Below are 15481 nucleotides of genomic sequence, written 5' to 3' on the forward strand. Positions count from 1 at the left end.
ACATTTTAAATGTAAGTGAACAATGGAACTAAATGATCTATGATTGCTAACATTATAAAAATTCACATTTTATGATTACGCATGTTAAGTGCTAGACTACCCGATATGACTCCAACAAGCATTTTATCACTTAGCGGGAATGGAGTGATGCAGAATCCTACGTCCACAGACAGGGATGATAATTCGCGTTTCCGTCATTAATCTCAAAACTGCGCACTACTTTAGCAGGTCATAAATTGCGCACGGACCGGTAATAGAACAGCCATCTCTAAAGCCGTGCTAGACAATCCGGAGCGATGAGACTCGCCTTCTGGACTTTCCGGGAAAGGCCTTATCGTTCGACCCGGATCCTTCATTTCGGTCAGGCCGTAACAGCTTCTGACAGGATTCTGAGTGGAATGATCCAGCGATGATGGTTTTCCAGCGAAGTGAAAGCACAAACAAAGACTGTAATGATTTTTCCTTGTATGCAGTGCGCTCAGATGGCAGCACGGCTCTACTGCTTTGATGGGAAGATGGGGGCGGTGGCGATGTTGTCCGATAAGAAGAGGAGGTCACACGGCGGTTGTCTGCTTTATGCTGTGGAAGCTTATTCGGGTGGGGGAGGTGGGGATAGACATTGCTCGAGCCACTCGGACCCGCAGAGCGTGGTTGTCCTGCCAGCGATGCCATCTCTTCCTGGCCGCGGAGCGTACCTAAATAACAGAGGCACAGTCATGTCTTCTAGTGTGTCAGGACAAATCAAGCTGGGCTAACGCTAACACTGGCCACTCAGCCCTAGTTACAATGGCTAGATTTGGGGGCCAACATTCAATACCTTGACTAACCCCCCCCCCCCCATCCACCTTCTTTCCATCAAGGTTACACCCTTGTATAGTTATTTACAAGAAAGCAATTAGTATAAAAACTGCTTTAGATATTTTTATATTTGTATATAAAACTGATTTCCCCCAGCACTGGAAGGCAGACCTTGTAAACATCACTCACGCCACCTTTTCCTTTTATTATGAAGAGCTTTTCATTCTCCTGGAGTATGACCTCCAGGCTCCAGTGAAAAAGCTCTGCTAATGGTGCTGCGTGTGATGGATCGATCTGACCCTTCCGTACAATCTGTATCAACACTGCTGGAAATCCATTCAATTGCATGGCACCTGGCTCCAGCTTGATTAATCACTCCCTAAAAAGGTAATATCTGGGATACTAGAGGAAAGCACACCGCTACACGTGTAAGAACACACAGATCTCCGATAAAATTAAAAAGAAACAGGTGAAACAGCACGTAATTGAAATCATAATAATGTGCTTTCTTATGTTCTTACTGTGATACATGATTCCAAATAGCATTGAATGGGTTAAGGACCTGAGTCAAATTATTGAAATGGTCAACTGTGCTTTTAATCCATTCGTAATGAGATCTGATAAGAACAATTAATTTAAATGATTCTACATTGCAAATTAAACAGCTATGGCCACAGCTGTCTGGGTGTTCACTTGTGAAGGAAAGAATGCAATTAAAATTTACTAATTAAAATGGAATTAATGACAGGGCATGGAACATGAATTCCCAGAACCTTACGCTCAATAAGAACCAGGTTCCAACCTCCTTACCTCAATAATGAAATATGCATAGTTGTTTATTATCATATTTTGTTGGTGATCAAAATATGAAGGTCTTTCAGTGCTTTGTGTAGGCTCTTTGCTTGACCATGGTGATACTATTGTATTGGTAATACAGGTTCAAAGCTTCAAAGCGTCTCAGTCTGCTATTAACATAGATAATGAGGGGGCGTGGCACTTTGCAGCTATAATCCACACCCAGGAGTATTTGAAAGTCAGTTTACATAACCATAGTATATCATAGAAAGAATAATTGCACAAGAACAAGTACTTTTTTTTACATCTTTAGTAGTGTAAATGTATTTAATTGTATTTCTGATTGCTTTTGATGCCAAAAAAGCCAGAGTTCTCTAGGGACCTTCGGGGCAATTTGCAGTAACAAGCCTGGAAGGATAATAATTAGTTTCCCCATCACTGAACACAGGGGATTACAGATAACTACAACCACAATTAGTGGAAGTTTTTGCTTTCCATGTTCTCCCTTCTCTAACATCCTCTAAATTCCAAATTGCTTTAGATAGAAAGAGAAGATTCCTTGTTACAACACTAGGGAATCACAGAGCACACTAGTTAGCGTGTACGGAATGTATAGCCAGATTACGGGAAACACCCATAGCATAGCACGTACTGTAACAGTGATGCAGTGTTTGTCAGTGCAAACATAGTTTTAAATAGACTGCTGCCCGTAGGACCTGACCTATTACACCGAGAGGGATGAAGAGAAGTTGAAACGGCGCCATTTTGCAGAGGACTGGGCCTGAGCCTAGCTGGCCCTGCATTGGTCAAACTGAGCCACTCATGCATGAAATGATTTCCATTGTTGACTCACCTCCCCATTAAGGAAGCAGTAAAATACTGACACGAAGAACCCCTGAAAAGTATGGGAAAGGACAGTCAAGAGATTAGAAGGGCAGTCTGATTTACCTTTAGTTCATCAGGCTGAACAGCCATGCAAACTAGAACCACACATCCACCTTTTTTCTTTTGGAGCTGAGAAGTAACTAGGAAAATGTATAAATCATTGTCTCCCCTCATTTTTCACAATGGGCAGATCTGCTTACACAATCCATGTAGAAATGGATTAAATGGGCCCTGGGCCTCAAGCTGTCACTTACTTTACTCAACAAGTTTCTTATTTCACTGGGAAATAAAATCAATTGGGCATGTTTCACCAAAAGCCAACTTCAGCAAATACACAATCAGCAGCTCCAAGGAAGCAGAATCTGAAGGATATAAAATGTAATTCTCTGTAGATGACGTGGCTAGAGAAGAGGTTCTATTCATGTTTTTACCCTCAGGTCTCAATTTGGTTATACAATCTGGGCTAATAAAGTAAAATGATATTAAGGTCTAACTATAATTCTGGATAGATTTCACAGTGTTTGAGTGGAACAAAGAGGTGAACTACTTTTGAAGGTGGTACAATGATGCATTGAAGCATGACTCTAATGCTATTAGATGGCAATACCAATTTAACACGTTTTGAACAGAAACATATTATGGTTTTGAAACATTTTCTTTGCCATAATTTTCCTTGGTTTGTAATGTAGTCACCTCGTCCCATCCAAACCTGTTAAAGCACACCTGGGTGTCTCGGTGGCGCCGCCTGTAGAGCACTGACCGCATGCTCATTGCGAGCCGCGACGTCAGCGGTTCAAATCCGACCGTCTGACATTTGTCGCATGTCTTTCCCTCTCTCATTCCCATTCTTCCTGTCTCTCTATACTATACTATCCAATAAAGCTGAAAAAGGCCGAAAAAATATCTTAAAAAAAGCACACCTGACGGGCATGTACTGACATGCACATCCTACAGACCACCTTGAGGAAAACTGATGAAAACTCCGGGCCCATAAACACATTTGGAGGGACAACGCAGTAACCACAGGGAGCCTGGCTCACTAAGATCCTCTCAGTGGATGTTTTTACTTTTACTTACTTACTTTTTACTCATGTTCATGCAAGTAAAAAGCTGACCAGTGCACACTCGGTGTATGGAATAGAGTGCAATCAAAAAATGTCAGGGTCCAAGAGTCCCCATCAACTGTGTCAGTTCTACGGTGGCAGTGTGAGCAGTTTTATAAAAAGATCTCCCTGACCTTTCAGGTGACAGGGCAGATTGATACATTTCTCTCCTGCTTCGTGAGCTCCAGTTATTGTACAGAATATAGAGATTGTAATACATCAAGTCTATGTGCAAACCTTTTGTTTTGTACAGCTCTAATGCAATGACTGTACTGTATGTTACTTATATGTTAGTACACTTAATATTTTGTACATGTTTGCACATAAATAGTTTTTTGCAATGTAAACTAATTAAATCAGGCCATACTGTACATAGACCTCAATTCAGCAGTGAGCAGTATTTCTCCTGCTGTGAACACTAATAAGCATGGTGAGTGAGACAACATTTGGCACAAGCCACATCCCCATACTGGAAGCTCATTTAAGACAACTCAGCGGTCAGGAAAATGTGACTGGGGGCTTTTTTAAATTGCTTCCGAGAGTAAATGAATCACACTGGCATGCAAAGCATCACACACACATAGAGTATGTCGGCATTATCTCACCTGAAATGACTGCAAAAAAGAATTGAAATAAATAAATACTATCTGAGAGATGTCGTCTTCCCCGGGATTGACGAAAAACAGCATGTAGGTGATTCCCAGCAGGGGCAACAAAACCAACGTCGCCTTCACAGCTTTTCTGAGAACGGAAGAGAAGTTTATAACATATACAGTGGGGTCCAAAAGTCTGAGACCACTCGTAAAAATGTTTTTATTTTGCATTCTTATCTCATTTAATACAAACTTTCGCACTACTAATTATATTATCAGCATAACAATTCGAGTGAACAGTTGAATCTGTAATGTTTCTGTATCTGTCCTGCTTGTATTAACGTTTATTCTTGTTATTTCTTCATTTTCACACATCCCTGGTTATTGTTTTCCATCACATTTTCTCATTTGTTATTCCCTGTTATGTCTGCGTCTGAATGTTTACCAGCCGAGTCACTCCCCTGTGTCCCACTATTCGGGTGTTTACGGTAGTTTTCAGGATTTCAACGTTTCTTCCAATCTCGCAGTTCTTACTTCCGGCTTCTCTTGGTAGTTAAATGTTGTAAAGCACTATTCTTACTAACTACTACTAATCTAGATATTGTACAGTACTAATCCGATTAATACAGTTACTGTTTGTCTAACCAAATAACAGTCACTTTCATTGGGTAGTTAGAAATATTCACGTAACTAATTCACTAACGCAATCTCTTAGTGTTTCTGCACTGTTCTATAACTCCGCCTCCCTATGCTATCCCTGATTACTCACTTAGTTTCAGCAGTGTTCGCACCTGTCTCTGACTATCACTACATCTTCAATCTATGCAAATGTCTACTCCTTAATCCGGAGCCGTATGTTTTACATGTGTGTTTACGTGCATCCAGTCCGCGTTTTTGTCTCCCTCCTGTACTGCTGTTATTACCCTATTATGTTCCCCACCTGTTGCCTATTTGTTTAGCCCACCTTCTCCCCAGCCCCGCCTAGATTGTCACCTTCCCTCATGTATTTAAACCTCAGTCTCCGTTTCACCCATTGTCAGAACGTTGATCACTTATAGAGCCAAATTCCTTGTACGCCTATTTTTGAGATTCCTGAAGACACTCCTTTGACTTGCCCTCTTGTTTTGTTTGCCCATCTGCTTTCTTGGTTTTTGATTATCTGCTTTGTTTTAGTGACTTTGATTTTTGCCTTTGCCCTTTTGTACTTTCACCCTTTCACTTATTGGATTTTTGACCCTTTTTCCTGTTTACTCAACTATTCTTTTGCTTCCTGTTTTTGGCATTGTCTTGGATCTCCTGGCTTATGAACTCGGAATAAATAACGTAACGTAATTAATAATAATAATTAACGTAAATAAATTCCCCTGGTCTGCGTCTGGGTCCTCAGTGCTGTACATAACAGAATCTTTGAAAAAATGACATTAATTTCAGAATTTCTTAGTATTTTGTATGTCTACCTTTTGCTTAAATGGCAAAATGCACTCAAGCTCGCACGGACCCCACAAATTTGTGCAAAACCTGATGATTTATATCCTAGCATTCTTTGACAATGTTCCAAAGAGCATCTTGTGATGTTACTGAATGCTTGGATTTTGTTAGTCTTCAAGTGCCCCCAAAAATATTCAATGGGGTTGAGGTCAGGTGATTGTTGATTGTCTAGCGCTCCTTGCTCTTTGGTCTTCGAGTAGTTCTTGCAAAGCTTTGAAGTAACTTTCATATTTACTTCATTTAGGTAATCCCTCCCAGCCAGAACATTAGCATTTTTAAAAATGGGCAATTGTTTTATGTGTGTCTGCAAGGGAATTACTTGTGTGCTAGTGATTGTCGGGTGCCCTTTAAATGCCACACAGTGATTTACAGGAGAACAGAGGCACATCTAGCAAGCACTCTATATTTTTTACTAAGCCCCCCCACATCCTCTTCTGAAGCATAGCTGCCACTCTATCAAAATTCCCCCTCTGTAGTCAGCCTATATGTCACAGCATGCTCATTGAGTACAACTGGTAATCTGTTCAATTTGACAAAGGAATACATTTATATGCAGGTGTAACTAGACTGACGAACATAGCATTGCTAATATAACATATCTACCCTGCAGATACAGAGCCAATAGCGTCGCACTACTGCAGGCTTTTGGTCATTGTCAACTAAAGATATAATCCAGCCATGTTATCCTAGCTGAAATGTACATAAAATAAATCTAATATTAGATTTTGTATTCAGTCCCTGATTGCAATACAGCCTTCTTGAAAGTATAATTTTCATTATGTGGGTCTTTTTAATTTTTCAAATATATTACATTTCCAGCTGTCCTGTATGAGGCAAAAAATCCCACGGCTGATTGCTGTCATTTGCCCAGAGGAAAAAAATGGCATATTGGAGTTTGCTATCGTTCTGTATTGAAAAGTACAATAGCAAGTCTGGCTCTGCATGGATTAACATCACATCGATATTCTGCAGTGCCTAAAATGAACAGAAACTATTTTTTTAATCATAGAGAAAGATACAGAGTAAATCTGCTTCTTCTGCAGCATTTCATGAAAAGGGCAGTGGGCATGTCTTGAATCAAGGCCTTAAAGGCGTCTGATAACAGACTAAAGCGCCAAGTCTGGACATCTACAGTAAAAACATTCCCAATTTATCTTTATTTATTGGAACAGTAAGTTAGTACTGAGGGTCTGGCTGTGTTGGCTCAAAGCCATTATTGTTGAGAGAGGTCTGGAAAATCAATGGGATATAGACTAAAATTACCTCAAGAATGGGCCACACACATCGATATATCATTACCCCATTTTCACAGCCCAGCCACGGAGACTTGATTCTAATAGACCAGTACCTCAGGATCTGTAGTACGATTTGATGTACTGAGGAAGAATCACCCCAGGTCAAAACAAAGTGCATGGAGGTAAGATTTCTTCATTTTATTTTTAGCAAAATGACTTTGTACAAGCACTTGAGATACCAGGCACCCAGCAGCCAAAAGGTAGAAGTTACATCTGGTGAGTAATTTACAGTAGCCTCATCAGCCAAGGTAGATTGAAATAGGCTGTGTCCAATCACTTGCCTACTATTGTTTATATATATTTATTGCACTTTCTTTTATTTTGAGTGCACTGGGATAGGGTTGTTGCTAAGTAGGCAGAATTGTTTAAACGTATTTCCGAGGTTTCTCTGAGTATATTCAGGAGCATATGTTTCAGGAAGTAAACACCCATTTTGGTCCCATAAATGTGACGCAAAGCTTCACCCTACAAACAAGGTGCAGCTCTACTGTCATTTTCCTTCAATGACACGTGAGTATGGCCACACAAAGTGCGGAGTGTCTCACATCACGTCCACAGTATTATTGGAAAATAGTATGAATGATATTTTTTGCACACTTCTCATCACGTACGAAAACACAACAGTATGCTTAGTTCACAGTAGCTAGGAGGCTGATTCAGACATGGCCATAGTTTTAGAGCCTTTGTAACATAATACCACTATACAACAAACAACATTTTGTAAAATCTGTTGCATTAAAATGGAAAGATATGGTGAATTAAACTGGATAGCATGATGTAGAATGAATTGGGAATGCACACAGTAAATGGTATAGAATGGGATAGAGAAACAGATTTGCGAAAGGGTTAATGGGAACAAATGAACACAATACTGTACCTCTCATGTATGCACCTGCTCGGTTGAATTAGAGTGTTGTGCTTACCTATACTGTATCGTTTCAGAGGTGGTTGAGGCCCTCAGCTTGGTCATAAGGATCCTCACGATGTTGAACAGGAAAACAAAATTTATCTAGTGGAAAAATTAAGAGAAAGAACAACCTTGTCATTAAAGTTGGTCTTTAGATGTTGGTTGATCCCTGTCCATTTGACTGGAAAATGGCAATGGGCCATTTTAATTGAAAAGGCTGCCTTTGCAATCAAAGGCTGTGATTGCATTGAGCCAACACTTCAGGAAAAGGCCATGGACTCGATGCCCATATTCATCTTGCTTAATGTGTTATTTGTCGCACAGCCAAAGATTGTTACTATTCAGTCCCTACAGTAATTTGGCTATGGACTCCACCATTCGGCTATGGATGGAGAGCTCATGATGCTACAATACAATTGCCAACAGTTTGGGAGTGAATTGGAGTGCACAAGTGCCACATGCTAGCTTTCTCAGTCTCAGTGCTTGTCAGAAATAAAGTTAGCTGATTATTAGCTGTCCTTCACAAAGAGTGTTTGTGAATAAAAAAGCCAAAGTGCACTTAACTTGGGAAAAATGTAAGGACCTACAATTTAAATGCACATTGATTGAAGTTTATTGTGTAATGTATAAGAATATTGAAAGCATAATGGTACTCAATCACAACTGAGCACCTTGCTATGCATGCTGGCAGACATTTGACATAGATGGTTTTAGTAACCTAGCAACTAGAGGTTACTTGTACAGATGTATGTGAGCAGGCAATACCAATTAATTAATGCAGCTCTCAAGAATGCAGGTGTTATCTACGAATGCATAGGAAAAAACATACATACAAAGGTTTTGTATGTACAAAAATATTCAAAAAATAGTTTGAATGAATATTTTAAACCAATATTATTTTTCTTTAGTTGGTATTGTACATTAACTTCCATCCATCCATTATCTGAACCCGCTTATCCTGATCAGGGTCGCAGGGGGCTGGAGCCTATCCCAGCATACATTGGGCGAAAGGCAGGAATACACCCTGGACAGGTCGCCAGTCTATCTCAGGGCACACACACCATTCACTCACACACTCATACCTACGGGCAATTTAGACTCTCCAATCAGCCTAACGTGCATGTCTTTGGACTGTGGGAGGAAACCGGAGTACCCGGAGGAAACCCACGCAGACACGGGGAGAACATGCAAACTCCGCACAGAGAGGCCCCGGCCGACGGGGATTCGAACCCAGGACCTCCTTGCTGTGAGGCGACATTAACTTTTTATTTTTTATTATTACAATTTCTTGCCTCTCTGTGTGTGTGGAGAGAGGATTTTGGTGGCCCTAAACAAGAATGCTGTGGTGGCCCCCAAGTGCTCCAAAACAAGTGCACACCCTGCTTAATGGCTGAATAAAATCCACTTACTAAAATGCACTATAATACATTGGTAACAGATTGGGGGTGAATACTGTACTGTAGTTACAATGTGCTCCACCCGAAGGAAAACTTGAATAATTGTTTGGCCCAGTGGTGATTGGTTGTGGCTGGCTCTGGTGTGTACATACAGTACTTACCAATAGCACAAGAATTACAGGCCCTTGATAAATGTAGTCAATATACTTCCCAGGTTCCTTTCCAAACCAGCATCTGCAAATGCAATCAAAAAGCACTGTGTGTTGACACTTGCCCCTTTCAAAGGGGTAAAATGCATACTAGATCACAACGCAATAGGAACATCATGGCAACTGCACAAGGTTGGTTTTGAACATACATTTATATGCCAAGGACAAGTGAAATTGACTTCATTTTGAATAATATGTACTCCACTGTGGCAGGCATGTCCTATTACTGCATGTGTGAAAAGCTCCCGCTACGATCTACAAGATTAAATCCTATAGACATTTTTCTTTAATAAAAGGTGGCATCCATCAGAAATGTTGTCATGTTAAACAGAGATGAATGACAGTCTAGCATGAGTTCATGGGCTGATATTAAGGGGTTGTGGGTGGGGGTGGAGGGTGTTTGGGAATAAATGAAACAGTTGAAGTCAAGGTCTGGTGGACTATTCAGATGGAATGACCCGAGGCCTGGATGCTCAGAAGAGCCCACACATCACTGCAAAAGTGCGGCAAAAAAAGAGTAGCAGGCACAGGTCTAGCTGTTTACAGGACAACAATACAAAGTACAATACAAAGCCTCATGCCTTTTGGAACAATGTGTTTGGGACTGACAAAATCAAAATTGTACTTTTTGGCCACTAGGTATCTATTGGAGAAAAAAGCCTTTGTAGAGAATAAAACCTTGCCAACTGTTACGCATGGAGGTGGGCCCATTATGCTTTGAGGATGTGTGGCAGCTGAGGGCACAGGAAATATTGTGCAAGTAATATTGTGCGATCCCAACCATACCTCAAAATCAACCATGAAGTATATATCTCAAACCTGGCGTAGGAGGCCAAATAATATTTCTGAGCTAGAGGTGTTCTGCCAGGAAGAATGGGGGAAATGTCCAAAAGCGAGAATTGAAAGATTCAAGCTGTTATAGTTTCCCAAGGAGGAGTTACAAAGTACTAACTGACAGGGTTCCCAAACTTTTGCACAGGGTCTTTTTGTTATTATCTTGATACTATAAAGAAGTAATCTTGCTTTAAAATTTTAAGAAATGTGTCATGTTTAACTTTGTACCATTCAGAAGTCAGGTTCACTTCTGTTCACAAAGATATTAATTGAAAAAGGCTTTTTGACCAGGGGTGCCAAATTCTGCTGTCCATCCTGCTGTCCACGTGCCACTAGCTGCAAACTCTTGGCCATTCATATTCATGGGCAACATGCCTCTGGCCGCCCAGTGAGCCTTGAAGCTCGCTCCTGTCAGCGCTGAATCACCGCACAGCCTCATCCGCTCTGCCCTCGGTGCGACTTCGTGATCTTATGGACGGGTGAGCCGAAATAACGTAGCTGCCCATATCACCGGTACAGCGCTCTGCTGCTGCAGCTGTGGTAGCTTCACTGGCAGGCAGCAGTGTGGAAAACAAGTGATTGATTAGCTTCAGTAATTTCTTTCCTCAACTAATGGAGGACAGTTGTACTTAGGCCAGAATTGGCCAGAAATAACCTGAAACCTGTTTCAGGAGCTTAAAGTGGAAGGGTGCTGAAATGGTACCTATCTACCTAATTAACTGATTCATCAATTATGGATATTCTTTCTGATCGCATGGCTAAAATAAATCCAGATCTTCTTCAGGATTTTGTGTTTCGTACGAGTCCAACTTCACTCTTAAATATGTCTAAATGTGTCAGATCAGAAGTACAACAAAACCGTCTGTGTTCATTTAGATGTATGTGTAATAGCTCTGATATGCATTCTGGAGCCAGCAGTTATCCACTAATTAATTTGGACTGTCACAAACTTCCCTTCAATTACAACTTCAAGCAGCAAGGGTGGGCAATTAGCATACTAATTTACTCATATTCATTAAAAGACAGATGTCACAGCTATTAACACTTAAAAGCACTAAATATGTATTTAAAAATTAGAGACACAGCTTGTTTGTTTTAATATGTAAACATACTCTGCAGAATGACGCTGCCAAGTATTGCTTTACACAAAGAAATAATATTTACATTGAAAAAAATGTTTCAGTTGATAGAGAAGTGTATTGTTAATTAATTTTAAGTAAACTGTCACGTCCGTGCCCTTCCATAATTATTTTCCCTTTTTCTATGTTCTCTGTGCTCTCACTCCAGTCCTTGTTTTCCCTTTCTCCTTATCACGTGTCTCCGCCATTCACTCCTTATTTGGACTTCCTTCCTGTCATTCCTCAATTCCTCTCACCTGTTCCTCAATTGCTGTTCCCCAGCTCCTACATCTGTTGGTGATTTTTGCTCATTAGGAAATGTATTTAAGCATGCGTTTCCGGTGCCAGCCTCTGTTTCGCGCTAGCCTCTGTTCTGCTCATTGACAGTAAACTGTATTTTTGTTAGACCTATATTGTGAATTCAATGTAAAGATCTTTTACATCCAATGAACCATGGAAAACTGAAATGAAATGGTACATGCATAACACATCTGAAGAAAAATTGGTGAATGTTGGATAACGCTAATGAATGCTAGATTTTACTCTGGGTGGAAAAGAATGTGAATATTCTTTTTAAATGGCCAACTTCACGCTTGAAGTATGAAAGGTTCAAGTCTCCCAAGAGATCAATGAGACAGAAAAGGTGCTGATTCCATAATTAACACTATGCAAATTGCTGGTTCCTCATTAAACAAAGCTCCTGTTTAATATTGCAGAACATTGCACATTTTTGTGAAGAATGTTTTTAAACATTTGGGAACCTGAATGTTCCCAAACTAAAAGATTATTTTAATGTGAAGGCCCAAGTTCCATCAGTCCATTGTTTTAGGTTCAGAATGGCCAATGGCAATGTGAACAGAGAATTCCTTGTGATAAACTGTTCCTGCAGAGATAAAACCAGTCCTCTGGTTTAAATCCATTATGGGTAAAATGACGAAACATGCACACACATGAATCACTGTTCAACTGCTATGAGCGTATGTGCAGTTACATACAGTTGGGGGACAAAAGGAGGAGATCATGTTATGATTGCTGATGATTTACTGAATGGCCAGTAATACTATCACACAGTGACATTCATGTACAATTTATTAGCCTTTCATTACAATTTCACAGTTAATAAATCAGACTTTCATTGCCAAGTAATAAAATCAAGAAATAATTTTCTCCGCTCTGTCTCCAGTGTGATGGCCATTGACATAAGGGTGTGTCAGACTGAACCAGCAGGAAGACGCAGGCTCATGTTTTTGCAAACGAGAGCACTCTGCAGTTGATGAGCACAGGACATCTCCAGTTTGAGAAACGGTTTCTAAAACAAGTGAGCCCAAGCCCTTCATCTTCAGCAAGGGAGTGGTGCCCCTACAGCTAATCACACTAATGCTTCCAGTTACACTACAATTATTTTCAACAAACATTTTAAATTGACATGAAAATGGTAACATGTACTTACTGTTCATTTTCATTGTAAAGCTTGCCTATAGCCCAAGCCACAATTATTGGACATGGAATACCTGCAAGAAAAAGAAATGCAATCAAGAGTTCTTATCAGTGAAAGACAAATCATTATTACGAATTTTAGAAATTTAAACATGAATTGATGTATCAGTTAATGTTGCCCTGTTGTTGTTTGTATTGCAACATATACAGAAACAATACAGGAGCATCACTGTGGAAGATTAGGCAAGAATAAATGTCTGCACAACAGTGCAGCTATTAAAAACATGAATCAGGAAAGCAGCAATATCATTTGCGGACCTACAGCTTCCGAATTGGACAGCTGATCTTGAGCTAAATGAAATTGCAGTCGAGGTTTAAGAGGTGGGAGAGGTCTCTGACAAAAGCCGGAACGGGAAATCCCCAGGCAGGACTGCTAAATGAACTGAGGGGTCAGGAGAGGGCCACGATATGCCAGATTTAATGCTCTCCATTAGATAAGGATTAAGGATTATTTTGATATCCTAGTTATGCTGCAATGACGAGATGTCACAAAGAAAATAATAAACAAGTTTTGTCAAACACAGTGCATTTTAATGGAATTTGTTAAGAAATCATAATCATATGTAAAAATCCTAACAGCACATAAGTAATTTTGCAAAGGCTGTATAAATACATTTTTTGTTAAATGCCAAATATTTGCCAGTGTTAGTCTATAGGTTTAACTTTAAAATTATCTAAATGATTACGGTTAAAAGTCCTTGACGGCCCATAATCCAGGATATGTGGTAATGGCCCCTGCATCCACCCCTGCAGCATTGTTCCATCGAACACCTGCTCACATTCAGATTACTCATAAACCATGCCATTGTTTATTTCATAACATGCCTATGACTTTCCAGTTCTTACAAGTAGTTTAACTGGAAGATATTTATATGACAAGCAGCCCAGAGGGAATGTATATTTCGAATCCATTTTTTGATCGACATACATTACTCATTTCTGTAACGCAACGCAATAATTGCGTTAACAAAACGTATGCAATAACAAATTAAACAACGTGTTAACTATTTACTCGACAAGGTGATTCGTCGTGCCATTCTTGTGAACTATCTGGTAACTCATTGGCCGAATCAATATCCCGCCATGTCTACACAATAGTAACTCGAATATGAGAATAAGCAAATATGCTAAAAAGTATGAGCAAATGCATTATATCAAACAGTGGAGTGTAGTAACAAAGAGTGTTACTATGCTCCGGCTCCACCGAGTCATCCCCAAGCGTAAGTGTTCGTCTCCTGACAGCAACACGCTGTTCACGCAGAGGCATGTATAATTCATGCAATGGTTACCGGATGGAGGCCTGGAGACTCTGGAGGTGAAGCCATGAGTGCTAACACAGCCAAACCACTGTCACTAAATGCCAGGAATTATTGGCACTGGAAACCGATAACCACTCTCTTCATTTAACTCAACCACACACACAAATTGTCTTCATGAGCAGGCAAAACTCGGACACAGTGTTCTGATTTACCAGTCATATTCTAAGTTGCTCTGTGCTCACAATTTTCTTTGTAACCAACGATATGCATTTGTGTTCTTTAAGATCAACAGATGTCTAGAATAAGCATAGCATTTTCTTAAATCAAAGGCCCAAACCATTGATGGAATATTTGTTTTAAGCCATATCCCAATTCAAAAGGCCAAAGACTCATTTGTTGAGAGAATGGTGTGTCATTTTACTTACAACGGGTTGAATAATGAGTATGAATGAATGAATCATCAGCTACTCTATGTTTTTACCTTCTGACGGTGTTAGCCTATAGTTCTCAAGTTGATAACCCTACATTACTAAGCTCGACCAGGTTTACAACCCGATGTGAGATATGCCATCTCAAGCAATGGTCAATTACTGCCCTGACAGATCATAATTCTTACATAGGCTGGACTGGAAATCATAGCGGCAGTTCATGCCATCAGAGTCATTGACCTACATTGTAATGCGGCTAATGCTGCCAGGACCATTCGGCTGTAACTGCCCTCTCCAGACGTCTAGAGATGGGGTGAGTCTCAGGTTGAGGTACTTGATGACCTCAGTGAAGTTTAGTCACAGTGGTAAACTTTTCTAATGAAAATAATATGAATAAGAACACCACTATTTTGAAGGGAATGAGGATGACCTAATCATTGGCACAGGTTTAAATTCTGTTGAAGGTGTACTCGTAATTGGCCAGATGTACACCCAAACATATTGCGCTTTATTTAAACACAAGGTTTAAATCACTGAGTTTGCCTCGTTGAAATATTAAGTCGGATCCAGATATGCCTTTTTGATCAGTGCCAGTGCCTGTTCTTGCGCTGTTAGCCTTTGCATTCTTAAAATATAACACATTGGGCTGGTTTAACAGATGCAGATTAAAAATAGTCCTGAAATAAGTAGAGTTATGTATGGATAATCTCAGTCAAAGACTAGGTTTAATGTCTAGGAAACTGGCATAACCATAACATAATCCCCTATATTATTCAACATCTGAAGACCAATTAAATGTGGTCTTACATTACATTCTGTAGTATTCATCTTATTTCCATTTCCTTTAAGTGCAAGTATACCGTACATTGCACAAT

At 40.0% G+C, this 15481-nt stretch overlaps 1 protein-coding gene across 1 annotated transcript in view; it reads right to left on the minus strand.

Moving 5' to 3' along the window:
• Window positions 1-554: 554 nt before the first annotated feature.
• The window catches only part of LOC133137101 (corticotropin-releasing factor receptor 2), a 56963-nt gene continuing 42036 nt past the window's right edge, over window positions 555-15481 (minus strand). Inside the window, exons 7-12 of the mRNA XM_061255139.1 lie at window positions 12873-12933; window positions 9423-9495; window positions 7881-7966; window positions 4187-4322; window positions 2447-2488; window positions 555-695 (exon numbers count right to left, since the gene is read on the minus strand). Of these exons, the coding sequence (XP_061111123.1) occupies window positions 555-695; window positions 2447-2488; window positions 4187-4322; window positions 7881-7966; window positions 9423-9495; window positions 12873-12933 (539 nt within the window). The remainder of the gene's footprint in view (window positions 696-2446; window positions 2489-4186; window positions 4323-7880; window positions 7967-9422; window positions 9496-12872; window positions 12934-15481) is intronic.

Source organism: Conger conger, chromosome 9 (assembly GCF_963514075.1).
Source record: "Conger conger chromosome 9, fConCon1.1, whole genome shotgun sequence".
In the NCBI taxonomy this organism is placed as follows: domain Eukaryota; kingdom Metazoa; phylum Chordata; class Actinopteri; order Anguilliformes; family Congridae; genus Conger; species Conger conger.